At 37.2% G+C, this 18,284-nt stretch overlaps 1 protein-coding gene across 1 annotated transcript in view; it reads left to right on the forward strand.

Moving 5' to 3' along the window:
• Positions 1-18,284, forward strand: part of SPTBN1 (spectrin beta, non-erythrocytic 1) — a 128,285-nt gene that overhangs the window by 41,700 nt on the left and 68,301 nt on the right. Inside the window, exon 2 of the mRNA XM_015813692.1 lies at positions 15,624-15,775. Coding sequence (XP_015669178.1) covers positions 15,624-15,775 — 152 coding nt within the window. The remainder of the gene's footprint in view (positions 1-15,623; positions 15,776-18,284) is intronic.

Here is an 18,284-nt window from a genome sequence, read left to right on the forward strand (position 1 = left end):
ACCCAGTGGCCAAACTGCAACCCAAAACCCACTTATTTATCACCGGGTGCCGGGTGGCCGTGGTGGTCATGGCAGACTGGGTGCCAGGGGGCAGGGGCCAGTTCCTCACCATCTCCGGGGTATGGCAATTGTGCCCACAGAGAGGGCTCTGAGTGCCGCCTCTGGCACGCGTGCCATAGGTTCGCCACCACTGTTATAGAACATCAGAAAGCTACGAGAAGATACTAGGTTTGTTAGGCTCAAATTCTTAGTAGCTCCTGCAGGATTCCTCTCACAGAAACACCAAATCACAGAAATGTTTTTACAGTGGAAAGTTGTCCAGTGCTATCCTCTGCTAAACTGGACAGCAAGTATAAAAAGCACCCAATGGCTGAAAGTTTTTGTTCTTGTGATATGGGAGGAATGGAAATTCAAAAATGTCATCCTCTGTTGTCTTGTCTATAAGGTCTAAACTTATTTTTCCCTTGATTGGAGATACCTTCATACACCAGACTCAGCCTGTGTTCAATTTGTATTACCGTGTTTCCCTGAAAATAAGACCCAGTCTTTTTTTTTTGCCTCCAAAAGAGGCACCAGGTCTTATTTTCAGGGTGTATCTTTTCTATTCACCTCCAGCACTGACAGCCCCGCCCAGCTGGCCCACTTCTTCTGTGGTGTCCCCACACCTGCATTTCGCAGTCAGAGGCCTTTCTGGAAGGCCTTTCCAATTTTATTTCTTTTTTATAGATAAAAACAAAAGTCTTCGATGAAAATAAGAAAACTTTTGGTCCCCAAGTTTCAGAAACATATAAATCCAATTAGATTAAAGTTATTCTTTTAGTCCTTTAACTCCCCTGAGTAGTCAATCGCCACTATTCTTAGAGGGTGGGATAAAAATTCCCTTCTCTCCTCACAGGGGGAAAGATACTTTGGGCAGCTTTTACAGGAAGAAAAATATTTAGGATCTTAGAGAGAAGATTGGATTTCACCCAGTTTCATCCCCATTGCTTTAGAAGTGCCTGGTGGTAAGTTTGACTTCGGCTGTCTGCAGCCTAGTGACGATCCATATTGTTTATGGCCGATCTTTCCTCTGCTGGTTTGGGGGGCTGCCCCGGATCAAGTGGAAGGGCTGCCGCCCTCCCACGATCAAGCGGAAGTCTTCTCCTTGCTCGTCACCCCTACAGGGCGACTTTCAACCCTTTCCAGGGTCCCCCAGCGGAACGAAACCAAATGTGGAAGACGGAGGTCGCCTTCCAGCGTCCGTGGCAACCGCAATATCAAACCGGAAGCCCTTTAATTATAAATTTTCTGTCTTCATATTTCAACTAGCCCTAAATTGTCCATCTGATCCAAAACAAAAAACCTTCAACTCTTGGTAATTTACCTTGAATGATTCTAATTGTTTTTTTCCTGAAGTTCTATCTAGTTGTGGGGGACCTTTCCATCCCATCAACCACCAGTTTTCATAAAAAAACCTTAATTTCTCTATAAGTCATTTATAAAGCATACTTGTTCTCATTGGAGACATAAATTCCCACTATCAAAATTTTTCCCCCCTGTTTAATTGTGTCTGATTCTTGGAGATCGTCTGGACAGATCTCTGGAGTTTTCTTGGTTTGCCATTGCCTCCTCCTTAGGGCTGAGAGAAAGTGACTGACCCAAGGTCACCCAGATTCCTTTGTGCCTAAGGCAGTATTAGAACTCAGTATCTCAGTTTCTAGACTGAAGTCTTAACCACCGTACCGTATGACTGACTCAAAGTCTTAATTTCATGGAAATTAATGCCTGTCCCAATAAATCTACCATACTTGTCATCAATCTATACAAGTTGTTTTTGTTTTTTTTTAGGTAAAACCAGATTTTTTGGGGGATGTTAAGAATCTTCTGAAGAGCAAGTTTCAAATTTAATTAAGTTCTCAGAAATTACATTTAAGATTGTCTTCCACTATAAAAATGGATTAAAGAGAGGCTACAGAAGAGGAACAGATAACACACTGGCTGTGTTAAAAGCTGTGTTAAATTATTGAAACTGTTCCTGAGAGAACACAAGTGTACTAACTTCTGGTACACTTTTCTTTTGTTTTATAAAATCTATCAATTTTCTTTAATAGTAACAAAAATAGTAAATAAAAAACATTCCCACTAAGATCTGGTTAGTTTGTCTAAATTAATTCCAATTTATTTAAAAGTCCTTTCACCAAAAATAATCTTTCAAAATAACTGTCCCCTTTATTCATTTTAAACTTTCTCACATTAGCTCATTGTTGCGCGTTTGCCATAAATTTCTAAGTCCTTGAAACAGCTTTTTTTCCCCTTTGTACAGGTAGTCCTCAATTTACAAGGACAATGAGCCCAAAATTTCTGTTGCTAAACAAGACAATTGGTAAATGAATTGCCCCACTTTACGACCTTTTTGCCACAGTTATTAAGTGAATCATTGCATTAGTTAAATTAATAACAAAATTGTTAAGTGAATCTGGCTTCCCCATTGACTTTGCTTATCAGAAGTTCATAAAAGTGATCACATGACCTCAGGACACTGTAATTGTTATAAATGCCTGCCATTTGCCAAGCATCTGAATTTTGATCTTATGACCATGGGGATGCCACAATGGTCATAAGTGTGAAAAATGATAAATCACTTTTTTCAGTGCTATTTTAACTTCAAAAGGTCACGAAACAAATGGTTGTAAATTGAGGACCACCTCAATTTAGAATTGCAACTCACCAGGTGGAATTTTATTCTGCTGCTTAGAAAATCTCTCTTTAGTTTTCAATTAATTATATCCAAAAATGATTTAAGAAATAAGATTTGGCTGAACTTTGTGTCCTTATAATAGGCTGCAATTATGGCTGTGAACTTGGTTGAAAACACTTGACTCCCAACCACAGTTCCTGTAATCTGCTTAAGAGGAGCAGCTGTCTGGAGCGCAAATGGGCAATCTTATGATCTCTCCTTTTGGCAGAAAGCAGATGTTTTTGCAATTCATGGTAGTTGCAGTGATGTTTTCCATTTATTCCTTTTGATTGTGGCATTAACCCCAGGTGATAAAGAATATTTGAAGATAAAAATATAGGACAAAAATATGTGTTTATTGTATGGAAAAAATGGAACATGAAGAAGACCTTATTCTTCCAAGGCAGTACTATTAAAGCTTACGTGAGAAAGTGGTACGGTCTACCCCAGGTCAATTTGTGGGGGCATGCTGGACATATCTCATCACCATAGAATCATTCCCACCAAAAATAATGAAAGTAGACTCAAGCAACATTTTCAGTTATTTCAATTGTCATTAAGGTAACTGGCTAATATTATAATGACATCCTGGCATCTTTCCAGAGAAATAAATTCTGCAGAGCACAATAATAGTCCCAGGAAAGCAAACACACTAGATTGTGGCTTTATCAAAGATTGCAGTTCTGTTGAATTGCTTATAAATAACATGTATAAGATTGGACTCCACTTCCTTGTTTTTTGTAGGAATCAAAATTTATTGCTGGTGAATACCTGTCTAGCCTCTATTTGAATACATCAAACAATCATGAGACAATCACTTCCCCAAGGAGTTGGTTCTGCTATCAAACTGCTCTTACCATTTACACTGTGAACAATTAATTTTTACAATTTGTTATGCTTACTAACATGGGATGTAAGCATAACATTTGTTATGCTTACTAACATGGGATGAATAACCTCTTATGCAGCATTACTTGCCACTTTAACAGATTTAAACTTTTAGTGATCTTATTGAACAATTTAAAAGTATGAAGAGACTTTTAAAAGTCAATTTTGTGTTCCACTGCTTAGAAATCTGATATATTCCCCTTCTTAAAAAAAATAAAAATGCTGCAATATTTTTATCTCTTAGGACAATAATTATTCTCATATGACTTTTTTATTTTGTGTACTGTTATGTGAGGGCTCAGTGTTTTCCCCAGATGAGTGATTTTCTCATGCCATCCTCTTGTATCTTGGCATCAAGTAGCTCTAGGCAGAAAAACGTTGGTTCTTTTTTAAAAGAAAAAAATGAACTGCTACTAATGTTTTTATCATTGTTATAAACTTTAGAGGAATCAGAACAAAAATATAGGTAGTTTATTCACAACCACAATGACTTGCAATGGGAATTCTGGTCCCAATTCCAGTCATTATTTGACTACTACCTATAACACAGTTGTTTTGGGCACTGATTAAATTCTAAAATTTCTCTTCAAAGGATCAGTTTGGTCAGGACCAAAAGGCCTATGCAAACTCCTCTGCTTGTCTCAATAAATTAATCTGGAGAAAACATATTTTCCTTGTTTCTCCACCCTCACAAATTAAAAATGGGTCGTAATACAAATGTGTGTCCTGTAATTCTGCAATCATGATTTTAGAGTCTGTCATGTTCAAGGAAGTAGCTCTGGGACATTCTTATATTTCTGCTCATATCAGGACCCAGCTCTCTGCATGATTCAATCATAGTGACTTTAAAAATGTTATTGGATATTTGAATATTCAGTCATCCAAAACTTTTTATGAAAGTGCTCTGTAATTATTTCAATTCATTTGTCATACGCATAGAACTTGGGTCTGGCTATCACTGTGGAGAACAAGGACAATATAACTATGATTTTAAATAACACATATTACCAGTTATCAAAAGGCTCTACTTTATAGCTGTTGCTAACATATGGGTATCCCTAAGTATGCTGCTTCCCTTTGAAAATCTACCCTGTAATTTAGCATTCACCAAATTGTAGCTCATGGCAAAACATTGGTGTTGTTTTCTTGTGATGCTGCTCCCAGACTGAAGTTTGAATTTGTGTTGTGTCTTTTGAATAAACAAAGTTGGCAAACTTCCCCTCTCCTGGTCATGCAATATGGGTGGCATTAATCTATGCATCCTTTGTGGAGAGAGCATTCAGGAAGGGTGGTACGTGACTTGTACTATAAATATTCTGATGTCTAGATCAGACCAAACAATCTTCCAAACAATTTGGAAATGCATTGAATTTAACCACAATAATCCTCAATCAGCCTTGTTGAAGTTGAATAGGGATTATGAGAATAGTAGTAATTGAAATCTGATTATATTGGGGAAGTTTGGTTTAGGTAAAAATGTAATTCTCAAAGACTATTTTGCTTTCAGCTGTGTTTTGTTTTTCATTTGATGAGTGGTAACCAAGAGCTATTTTGTAGTATCAGCAGAACTAAGTAGTAAAGTTTTTCCTGAATCAAATTGGTTTGGATTGCAATCCTGAAGTTTTTAATGTAAGGGGGAAAAAATAACCTAGGAACTTTCAGGGAAACTGGAGGTCAAGGGCAAAATATGTTATGTGAATGTAAAACTTTACAGTTTTGATTCCAAGAATTGGGAAGATAGGCTGGAAAAGTTAAGTTCTCACATACCTCAAAATGTGACCAAAAGTGGGCAGTCCACAGTGTATTGATCATATATGGACTCCAGACTTTCTGCATAGCTCACAGATCTTCTGATGCTTCTACCACATTTGGTGGTTTTTCATTAAAATTGATGGCAATTTGCCACAGTATAAATCAGAATCAAATGAAGCACTTTGTTTTAGGGACAGGTTATATGCAAAAAAAGCAAAATAAATGGAAAATTCCTGCACTGCTATGATATTGCCTACTTCATATCATAATAATGTCTATAGCCCTCAATGAAGAATAATAGTACTCCAAACAACAACAGGCTTCTAGTTAGAGAAAAGTTGTCTGCTCAAGATATGTGTAATCCCACATTTTGAGAGTCAATAATCAAATTTGGTAATTGGGTTTGCACATTACACTAATTACTTAACCATAATTTATTAAATAATTCATTCTGGACCAATTGCACAAAATATGTTAAGCATAAACTGTGGTTTTTTTAAAAAAAAAAATCCATAAAGTCTGATTTATCAAGTGTGCTTACCAAACTAGAGCAAACCACACTTGTGGCTATGTGTAAATGATGCTTGAATCACAGCTGTTCAGAGAGCTTCCTTTATTTTTAAAGCTGGACTGTCATAATAATAATAAAATACTGTAGCTTTAGCTTATTTGGGGTTTTATAAATAGTGGGACTATTTGCTAGCTAAATATTGCTCAGGCACCAGTTACACTGGTTTTCGTATAAAAACTTTATATGGTGCAGTTGTTTCATAGCCTCTTGAAAAGGTGCAACAGAAGCTATTGGCCCTTGCAGGGCAGTCTTCTTGAAAGGAAAATCTTCAGGAATTGCTGGCATTTATGGAAGGCATACTTCCACTTCTTGAGAGAAAACATCACCTCCAATGAATATTCTGCTTCTTCAAAACCAATTAGTTGCTTGCTCTATGTTCTTCTCTTACAATGCTGACCTTAGTTTTTATCATGTTGCCAGGGTGAGTCAGTGGCCACAGTACTCATTGCTGTAATCCTGTTCTCTTTGATGGCCAGGATGGAGATTTGATTTATGCAAGCATAAGCTGATTAAATTCAAACCTTTCCCACAAAGTAAGATTTCAGAAACTTGCTTTTAGACTTTGCTAGTAAGGACTATCTTATATGATAGATAGATCTTTCTCTCATCTGCCCATTAACTGCCAAAATACTCTGTGGATGCTGCCAATCAATTGGTGTCTTTTTTAAAAATTAAAACAGGAAATTATGATTCTTAGTTTCTGAACAATTCAGGGTTATAATTCAGCTTCAAAATATGATTTCAGTCCATTGTCTCTGAGCTTATTGTATATTGAGAAGAAATCGTGTTTGTGCTTTAAATCTGTAATATGAGCACATAAATGTCACCAAAGGAGCAGATTAGGACTTGAACTCAACTTCTCCCTCAGCCCTGAGATCATTGGATAGATATGAGCAAGTCAGTGCTGGCATAATCCTTTACCTCTAGAATAAAACTGTGACCTTCACCCTATCGTGGGAACATAAGAAAAGGAGTTACCAAACTCAATAAAAATTCCAGGTAGCTGATAATTGAATTGTTGGGAGATGTGTTATATTACTCTACAATAATTGTATCTTCTGTGCCAAATCAATTATTTTAGAATAAGTTTCAAAGCAGGTTAAAGTATAAGCCCTTGATAACAGATGGAAATTACAATACACAAATAAAAAAGGACTAAAGTCCATCAACAGCTGCAAGCATTTAATTATCCAAAGCTTATTAAAATTTGGCTCACTTTTTACATCCCAACACAAAACACACATTTAGAACAGCCTGCGAGATCAGTCCAGGGCTTGTCTTATCCAGCTTTCTGTTTCTCACATTAGCCAGTTGCTTCCAAGGAAGAGCTAGAGAGAAATCCCTGTGAAATATTATTTTCCTACAGCCAGTGTGGGAGGCAATGTCACCCCAGCACAGAGATATAACAATTTATTCTTCAAAACCAACAGCACTTAATATTTCTGTATCATTCTACAATATAAAACAATCCTGTAATTTCTTTTATTATAAAATAATATTTCAAATTGGAAGCCAGAATAAAAATAACCAATTGAAGCATATTAGAGATAGTTAACATCCTGGGATAATGGATAATAAAATCTGGACTTTTAATATATGTCTGAGCACAGCAGCAGTGGAGTATGGCATATTCCACATGGAAGATAATTTTATAGAACAGAAGCCACCATTGGCTTCAAAGTGGAACTTTTTAAGCTATGTAAACAATACCATTCCCAAAGATGTTACATACCTAGAAAATATAAAGAAAAACAAAATAAACTGGGGTAATAGAAAGTGTTCTGCAATGAGGAAAGGTGGGGCAAGTTGGACTATGAAATAGCTTTATAGATAAATCCATACTCTAATTCAGGTTATGTCCTGCTTGGCAACTATGTTGTGAATGGGCAAGTCAACCAGAAACAATTTTGGGAGAGCACACAAAAATTCTCAATGTTCTAAATATGTCCTGGTTAATTTAGTTAGTTTAGTGCACTATGAGAAATCTGTCTCAGAATTTTCAGTAGAACTTGTCACATACATTTTCAGATACAGCCAACACTACTATTTACAGACGACGAATACGAAAGCTTAGAAGTTTTTCTTGTTTGCTTTATTTTCAGTTTTACTTGCACAAAACTATTAGCAGTCAAAAACCTTTGCTATCTTATAAACTGGACTAGGGGTGTCCAACATAAGTGACTTTAAGACTTGTGGATTTCAACTCCCAGAATTCCCATAGCCACCCTGGTCTACACTGTATTGGATCTCAATTGGTTTAGATATAAAATATTTATCAAACATCCATTACAGAGATCTCCCTCCTTTCTTCAAATCTTGACCAGAAATCTCAAGTACCAATCTTTTATTTGGACAACACTGTGTCCTTTGGGGTTTCCGTCCAGCGGAAATGTCTGTCCTTAGTGTTGCTTGGAGATAAGTTTGTGTTATCAATGTAAACTTTTGAGAGCTACTTCCCTTTTCCTGCTGTGTGTGCTTTGCATGATGCACATATTGTCTCCCTCCCTTTTCTTTCCCTGCACAATATGTGCACATTCAGGGAGATAAATGTTATTGCAAAGTTCTAGATATTTGCTGCCCCACCCATATCCTGTGGCTTTAATTAGAAATCTTCAGAAATTCTCATTTATAGACTTCTGCCACGCCTATTCCTTATGATGCTTTTGTCCATTTGTGCAGTGATCTCATATCAATTATTATCATTGGTTATCTTGAATGGCTAGCCTACTTCCAGAATGGCTTACATAATTAAAACAAATCTCTGTTCTTGCCCAACCTAAAAGACACATTGAAGAAAGAAAAATAAAAATGATGAGGAATGAGAAAAACGAGGAAATTTAAGTATTGAACAATTCAATTGCCTATTCAGTCAAAGGTTGTCCACTGCCTCTTAGAATAATTCATCATACTGGCCTTGTTCACTTTCAATCAGCTTCCATGATTGTGAGAAATCAGATATATTCCTATTTTGAGTACAATTGCATCCATTCATCCTGATTGCAGAGAGATCTCAAAATTACCTGTCACGAAAGAAAATACATACATATAGCTTTTCTCTGACCAAAAACTTTCCAGCTATCTTGTCCATTTATGTGTTCTTAAACTGGGAGAATCATCCTGTCAGCTGGACAAAGCAGGGAAGAAATGCCAGTGTGTGTTAGCTCTCATGTTGTCACCAAATATTGTTGAGTTCTAGATAGGGCTTTGAAAAAACAGCATTCTCAATTAATTAATTAAAACAACAATCTAAGAAGACTGCCACATTTAGTTAATCTTGTTATAACTTTAAATCTTAGTAGCTGGAAGGGGAAAAATTTCATTTTCAAGTTAAAAATGCAAGAAACCCATGTTTAAAAAAATGGAGGGTTGGTTATAAAACTCCTAATTGAAATGATCAAGAGGTGTTTTATTAGACAGCAAGCCAAAACAGCTATTTTAAAAATATTTTTTTCAAATACCAATTCTCAGAGTGGCCACTCTCCAACTCAGCAGATGTTCCTGCCATGGTAGTTCTATACCTTACAACAGGGGTGTGAAACTGGCAGCCCGCAGGCCAGATGTGTCATGTGCAGGCCATGCCCATCCTGGCTCTGCAAAGGCAAACAACATTGTGATATGTCACATGACGTGATTGAGTTTTCAAAGCCTTATTTATACTCAATGTGTGAAGCACAGCTATGGGAATCTCCATTTTATTGGACAAGTTGGGACTCCCTGTACATGCATGGAACAGTTCTTGAAAAAGTTCATGGAACATTCCCAAAAAGCAGGATTGATAATTTTCGTAGATTCGTAGCTGGCTGACCAGTTGTACTCAGTGTGTGGTCCTTAATAGAACTGCATCAACATGGAGAGAAGTGTGTAGTGGGGTGCCCCAGCACTCTGTTCTGGGCTCAGTGCTCTTCAGCATCTTCATCAATGATTTGGATGAGGGGATAGATGGCGAACTCATCAAATTTGCAGATGACACAAAGCTGGCAGGAATAACCAACACTCCAGAAGATAGGCTTAAGATACAGAAGAATCTTGATAGACTTGAACATTGGGCGCTATCTAAAAAAATGAAATTCAGTGGTGAAAAAAGTAAGACTCTACATTTAGGCAAGAAAAAACAAATGCATAGGTATAGTATAGGTGGTACCTTGCTCAATATTAGTAACTGTGAAAGGGATCTCAGAGTCATAATGGACAATCAATTAAATATGAGCCAGCAGTTTGGTGCAGCTGCCAAAAAAGCCAACACAGTGCTGGGCAGCATTAACAAAGGGATAGAATCAAGATCACGTATAGTATTAATACCACTTTACAATGCCTTGGTAAGACCACACTTGGAATCCAGTTTTGGTCACCACGATGTAAAAAAGATGTTGAGACTCTAGAACAGTGGTTCTCAACCTGTGGGTCGGGACCCCATTTGGGGTCGATCGACCATTTCATGGGGGTCGCCAAGCAAGGCTGTCCGCCATTTTTTGTCCACCATTTTTTTGTCCGCCATTTTTTCCCCCTTTTCCGGCGGGTGCCTTACCTCCCTTGGGCTGGGCCAGCTGGTGGTCGGCCTGCTCCGTCTCTGCCGCTTGCCAGCTACGCCTCGGCCGGCGCAGGGGACGGAACCACGCATGCGCGGCACTCCCGGGCTGGGAAAGTCCTCGACTTACGACTGATTGGGTAGTCCTCGACTTACGACCGGTTTAGTCCTCGACTTACGACCGGTTTAGTCCTCGACTTACAACCGGTTGGGGTCGCGGCATTAAAAAGGTTGAGAACCACTGCTCTAGAAAGAGTACAGAGAAGAGCAACAAAGATGATTAGGGGACTGGAGGCTAAAACATATAAGGAACGGTTGCTGGAATTGGGTATGACTAGTTTAATGAAGAGAAGGATGAGGGGTGACATGATAGCAGTGTTCCAATATCTCAGGGGTTGCCACAAAGAAGAGGGAGACAAGCTATTCTCCAAAGCACCTGAAGGCAGGACAAGAAGCAACGGATGGAAACGAAGCAGAGAGAGAAGCAACTTAGAACTAAGGAGAAATTTCCTGACAGTTAGAACAATTAATCAGTGGAACAACCTGCCTCCAGAAGTTGTGAATGCTCCAAAACTGGAAGTTTTTAAGAAGAGACTGGACAGCCATTTGTCTGAAATGGTGTAGGATTTCCTGCCTGAGCAGGGGGTTGGACTAGTCATTATTATTATTATTATTATTATTATTATTATTATTATTATTATTATTATTATTATTATTATTATTATTATTATTATTATTATTATTATTATACCAGAAATTAAGATCAGGTGATGGAGAAATAAACTATACTGTATGAAGATGGTTATGTTTGAAAATCATATAATTAATATTTTGCAAAAGAAATCGGAAAAATACATAACATAATATTGGATGTTATGATCCCAACTGATAAAAGGTGCCAGATTGTGAAAGGCTAGTCTCTATGGATATTGGAAGTTCTGTTGATGGCAGAACATGCTCTAACATTATGGATATATGCAAGGAAAGCAAGGGGAAGTAAATAATAATATGCCAGGATATTTTTATCCAAATGATGTAAATGAGTAATTGCATCATGTATGCGGTGACATTGTGATGACTTGTACTGTATGCCTGTGTCTGATGCAGTGGTGGGATTCAACCGGTTCGCATTGGTTTGGCAGAATCGGTAGCTAAATTTTGCTGAGTTTGCAGAACCAGCTGAATGCACACTGCTTCCGGAAGTCTGTTCTAGGCCTTGGAGGCCTGGAGGAGGCCTCCCAGGTCTAGAACGGCCTGCCGGAAGTGCGTGGATGCCACTTCCGGAAGTCTGTTCTAGGCCTTGGAGGCCCAGGCCTGCATCCAATAAGAGAATCGATTGTTTAGGTATTTGAATCCCATCACTGGTCTGATGTAACCATTTTCCTGAAGTTCAACAGTTTTACATGTACCTTAACTTAGGGGTAGCCAGGTGGGATATAAATATATTAAATAATATAGACTTTCATATGCAATAGTTTTAGATTTCTTCAATATGGTAGAATAACTTTTATTACTGAACAGATAAAAAATAATTATTTTTAATGTATTTATTTATTCAATTTAGGCCCTTCCTTACTCCAAATTATTCTGGGCAGCTCACAATATAATATAATAATTAGCATAATATATTTATAAACTATATCTGTTTATTTGTTGATGTTCATTTGTTACCAAACAGTTATAATTATTAAGTCACCATGCATAAGAAAATATCTGTTAATATTCTCCATTAGTGAAATATAATTCTATTCTATATAAATTTAGAAAAAGGATTTGTTCCTATTTTCCAGTGTTACAGGATTATACGGTACTTAGTGAAGAGCAGCTCAATTTTCATGAATCAGTTAGCAATGTGGTTTCCACTTTCTAATGAAGTACCGGTAGCTACTTCCTATTTCAGCCTGTGAATTTTATCAGCTTCAGCGACCTCATCTTATGGTGTGGACAGTGACTGTTTGCAGAGGAACATTTATCCTGGTATGGTCCCCAAGATTTTAAAACATTGGGAAATAAGAGAGAAATATCTATAGATGGAAGGTAACATATACAGTAGAATTGGCTTCCACCTGTAAAGATTATGGAGAAGGTGAAGAAAAAGAAGTTAGTAGTTACCCTTTCCCTGTGGCTTATAGTTGTGTCAGGAATTGCCGCCCTGATTTATCTGGAGGCATTATGTTGATTAGAGGGACACACTGCCCCGTGGCCCTCCAAATATTGCTGAAGTACAATTCTGAGTATGATTCTCCCATCTGAATGCTCCTGGGGAGTGCAGGTATTGTAATTTTGTAATAGTTGGAGTGCCACAGGTTACATTTCTCTGACCTAGACTGTCACCTGCCTAAGATATTGCAGCAATTTGCATTAGAGGAGAGCAATTAAATATTTAAACTGGAAACAACAAAGAGATTAGAAATTTAATCACTCTGCCTGTTGCCACAAGGTAACAGTGCCTTCAAAACAGGTCCCTCCAGATATAATGACGGTGTAATAAAAAGCTCCGAAAGGTTACTAAGTATATTTGAAAAAGGGCTCACAGAGAAAATAATTTCAAATCCTTCCTAGAAGTTACTTCAAAATACTTTTATCACCATGTACAGTGTATGTCATTGTGTGTGTAAAATAAAGGACATTAAATGATTAGATGTTGTCTAATGTTGGAGCTCAATTATAGTTGATGTTGGCTGAACAAATAGTTGTGAAAATATTCTTTAAAATTAAGTGGATTCTGCTTGCTTTTGGCTTTTTGTTAAATTTGATTAATTTCAAGCCTAGTACAGTTCTGGAACAATTCACACCCATTACCTAGTTTTCTTTTACCTCTTTTAGCTTTTAGTTAGATGAGTTAAATCTGAAAGGGCAGAATTCTTTCAGGCAATAAGTGTTATTGGTAGTTACAATATCTTATACCGATTTACTGGCAATTCTTTTTTGGTTGTTTAATTGGACTTGACTATGGGGTAAAATTGCTTGCCAGCTTTCTTTTGAAACGCTAGTCTACCTTAGAATCATTATCTGAATTAAAATAGAATATTGTTAAGATAAAACCCTGAACTGTGTTTGGTCGACATAGTTACAAAGTAGTCCATAGAAGATGGAAGACACCATCAATGCTGGTCTTCGACATTCTCCAGCCCTGTTTATTCATACAGTTTATAGTTCAAAGTAGCATGAAGGGAAATGTAAAATTAAGTAAACATATATAAGAAGTAGCAAATCATAAAAATACGTTAAAATAAACAGCACAGAGAATATTCGGTATTAATTTGCAGGTAACCAGTGTCAGTTTGGCAGACAAGTTGCATCGCTTCTAGAGTGAAAAGCTATTAGAGCAGAAACATGTGATGCAGTTGGAAAGGGCTGGGAATTGGGAGGGTAGTTAGGTCAAGGGACTGGTGGTTATGAACCTGAGACTTCTGGCTGCTATAGCATTTTGTCCTTCCGTATGAGTTCCTGCTCATCAGATTCTATTCAGCCAGTCTCATTTTTGTGCATGGAGGGAAGGCCTGGGAAGAAGTGAGTCTAGAAATGATTCTTGACACATCCTGAATTATATTTGTGGGGGACCAAGAGTTGAAGGGTAAGGATTAGCATGCTGGCTGGCTAGGGAATTTTGGGATATGAAGTCCACATATCTTGAAGTTGCTGAGCTTGAGAAATGTGTAGAAGGCATAGAGAATGGCCTTGATAGACAGTGGGAAAATCAATTACTAAAGCAACTATCAGAGCCGACTAAGCCCATTTGAAGAAACAATCTTAAGAAAATGCCCCAGTCAGGTCCCTCCTTAATTCACATAAAGATAAAATGATGGAAGAGGGAAATACATTCAGATCTGCAAGATACTCTTACTATAGCAGTACTAATTAAAATAACTGTATACAGTACACATATGGCATTTGTTTCTTAGTCTGGTATAAATTGTAGGGTTGACAATAGGATCTTTATACGTACTGCTTTGCCAATAACCACAATAGGACCAGAAAATTTATTACTAAGTAGTCAGTTAAGTGTGGCATCACTTGATTGCATTCAATTTTATGACCTTTTTGCCACAGTTGTTAAACAAGACATCTCATGGCCATGATTTGCAGTCTTCCCTTCTGGCTTCCCCATTGACTTTGCTTATCAGAAACTGGCTGGGAAAATCACATATGGTGATTATCTGATTGTCATAAATGCACAGGAGCTGCCAAGTACTCAGATCACAATCATGCAACCACAGGGATGCTATAACCGTTGGTTTTTAATCATTTTTCCAATAATGTCATAACTTTGAATGATCACTAAACAAATGGGTGTAAATTGAGGACTATTTGTATTGGTCCAGGATTGCTCCTAGTATAGAAAACCCTTTCATCTGGTATATGGCCACTTATTATATACACATCTGAACGATATAGTGACCATGCAGTTGTTGGGGATAATGGATTGTGGGGCTCATGGATGTCTCTCTCATATATTATTTGAATATGTTGTGACAGTAGTCTGAAGTTTTATAGCATCACATCACTCTTAAGTACTGGCAGTATTACTAAAGCAACTATCAGAGCCGACAACAAAAAAGTTTTGTTCTTTGTTGCTGCTTGAGTAGAGCCAACATGTAGTAAGTGATTGAAATAGCCAAATTAAAACTCATTCTGAATAAATCTCACTCAGCCATGCATTTGCCCTTATGATTTGGACTCAGAGAAAGTAACTAGATCAAAGCTTATCACCTTCCCAATACTTATCCAGCATACCTTGAAGGCAGCAAATTGGAGAAGGTTTTAACAATATATGAGATTAATTTTGGGTTGTAGGAAAGAGATGAACCATGTATTGTATTCATCTTGGTTCTTTTATCAGGATCTGTGATAAACCTTTACCTCTGAAGCCTGAAAATTTGTTTAAGAATTATAGGGTAATGGATAAATGGCAACACATGCATATAGATTATCAAATCATTATATTTTTACTTAAATCAAAATTTAGGAATCAGAACCTGGAAGCACTATTGGAGAGTTGCCTCCAGTTGGAATTGAAGGTACTGGGTTATCTGAATGCGTAGCATAACTTAGTATAGGCCATGAAGTATGATCAGACATGTATCTTGTCCAGATGCTGTTTGTGTTTTAAATGTTTGTGTTTGTGTTTTTTATGACTAAGCTTTACTGTATATTTTCTTCTTCACTAGATGAGCGAGAGGCAGTACAGAAAAAGACATTCACTAAGTGGGTTAACTCTCACTTGGCACGTGTATCCTGTAGAATTACAGACTTGTACACGGATCTTCGTGATGGACGAATGCTTATCAAACTGTTGGAAGTTCTTTCAGGCGAGAGACTCGTAAGTTTCTGTTCTAGATATTCCAAGGTCAATTCTTAAGCCTTTTGCAATTTCCTTTTATAAAGCAAAGTACAAGATTGAAATATTTACTAAATATATTTTATGGATAATTTAGATGTGTAGATCACTCCTTTTTTAAGTTTTTATTACACTACTTATATCTGGTTGAAATATTTAACTAGATTTTCATATTTTCTGAACCATGTTCAGTGGCCTATGATGTTTTTAAGGGGACCTCTATTTATTTATAGATTGCTTTAGAAAAAAGAGTTAACAGTTCTGGATGACCTATGTAAATCCCATCAGTCATAAGCATAAAACTGCAATTGAAATAAGACTAAAACCTTTAAACATTAAAAAATTTGAATGCTAAAATAGCTGGATGAATAAATATGCTTGAGCCTCTTCCAAACTGTTCTTAGGGAGACTTGTTTCATCTCAATAGAATGTGTTTCATAACATAGGCCGCACACTAGAAACAAAAGCTTATGAAATTATAAAAAATTGAAGAAAGTTCTTGGAATCTTGAGTAATTTCTCCTGACCTACTTTCTTTATGGTGTGGTAAATGCATTTCCCATTTTTAAAATCCTAATAAAATATGTTTAGGAGCTTCTTACTATTTATTCCAGAAATATAATACAAAGTGGCATAACAACAGGTCTGTTAAAAATCTTAAAAGTTGCCAAACTGTTTATATATTTTCCAAGAGAAAGAGCATTCTTTCCTATTCTTTATCATCAGCATCTGAGAAAAATAACTACAGCAAGAAATAGAATAATAGATTTGCTTTAGGCAAAAATCAACTCCTAAACGTGTCATAATGCATATACAGCTCTCTGTATTTTCAATCCATTGTGGAAGAGCCACTGTAGGGTAGTGTTTAAGGTGTTGGACTAGAAATGGGGAGACACCTTAGCAACTGGGGCCAGACATTATTTTCCAGCCCAACCTGCTTCACAGGGTGGCTATTGTGAAGAAAAAAATTCCCTCTGTAGCTACTTTTACTTCTTTCCTCTCTCCTCACACTGATTTCTCTCCCCCCCCCCAATATTGACTGGAAACAGTCTTGGGAAAAGGAGGGAAACCTCTCCGAAACTGTGCCTCTCACTCCCAACTCCCTAAACCGTCCAGAAGGATACAATGAATGATGGTATTGAAAACCACTGAGAGAACCAAGAAAGCAAGGATAATTGTAGCATCACATTCCAAACTGTCCAAAGGTCATCACCAAGCACATCTCAATATTATACCCTGACCTGAACCTAGACTGAAAAGGTCTAAATAATCCACTTCAACTAGGGTCCTCTGAATGCCAACCTCCACCTCAGCAACCTTCCTCCAAAAGCAAAGGTTGGAGACCAAGCAAAATTGCCTAACTTGGTTAGATCCAAGGATGGCCTTTTAGAATAGTGTACCAATCCTTCATGCAAAGAAGCATTAACCATCACTTGAACCCAACCATATGCCATCTCCAGAGAGGCCTTAATCAATCAGTAAGGTCATGGACTCACAACAGAGGTGAGTGAACTCACAGCTACAAGAACTCAGTAACAGCCATTTTGCAACATGGAATAAAGCAATAGTCACATAGTGAGAAATCCTCTGATAAAATGTGAGCATATTTTCATTCAATGAGAAAAAGAGCAAATCTCTTTAGAATCACATAAAAATTTATACAGGAAGTCTTTTTTTTAGCACAGTTCCTTTTAGTAATCCTTGCTTTAAAAATATAACATACCTTCAGCTAAAAATAAATATCAAAATAAAGCAGTCTGCTGACATTACACAGTTTCAAAACTCATTTTTGAAACTTTTCTGCTTATTTTTTGTTATGCTAATATTTATTTTGTGTTGTGTATACCAGACAGTAATACATATGGTACAATATAACCATGTTTGGAACGAAAGGCATCTCCATTTTGCAATCTAGAATTTAGATAAGCTATCACTAAGAACTAGTCCAATAATGCATCTTCTTCCTTGCTTTTTTGAAAATATGTTTCAAGGCTTCAGAATACTGGAATGAATGAATGCAAATATAATCCATCCATTTTGGGGGGGAAATTCTGAAAGTCACTGGGATCTGGAGGGAACAAAGCAAACTAAAATTGAATCCTAACAAGATGGAGTTTTTTTTTTTATCACAGCCCTCTATGGGTTTTAGTGTTCGATCTTGAAGGCAAAGCACAATTCCTGAGGGAGTAGATCCATGACTTGGTGGTCTCCTAGTATCAAGATTACTACTCAGGTCATAGGTGGGGACTAAATCCAGAAGGTCCTTTGCCTGCCTGCAACTGGTACACCACTTGTGGACCTACCTGGAGCAGGAAGACATTGATAGAGAGACTCACATTCTTCTCATCAAACAATTGGACTGTGCCATGCTTCTACATGGAGCTGATTTTGAAGACCACCCAAAAATTGAAGTTGGTTCAAAGTCTAGTTACTTATTGTCTGGTGCTCAACAAGTTAGCCTATCCAGTGGGCCCATCATTTTTATGTCAATA

Source organism: Protobothrops mucrosquamatus, unplaced genomic scaffold, assembly GCF_001527695.2.
Source record: "Protobothrops mucrosquamatus isolate PMUCROS unplaced genomic scaffold, P.Mucros_1.0 scaffold181, whole genome shotgun sequence".
Taxonomy (NCBI): domain Eukaryota; kingdom Metazoa; phylum Chordata; class Lepidosauria; order Squamata; family Viperidae; genus Protobothrops; species Protobothrops mucrosquamatus.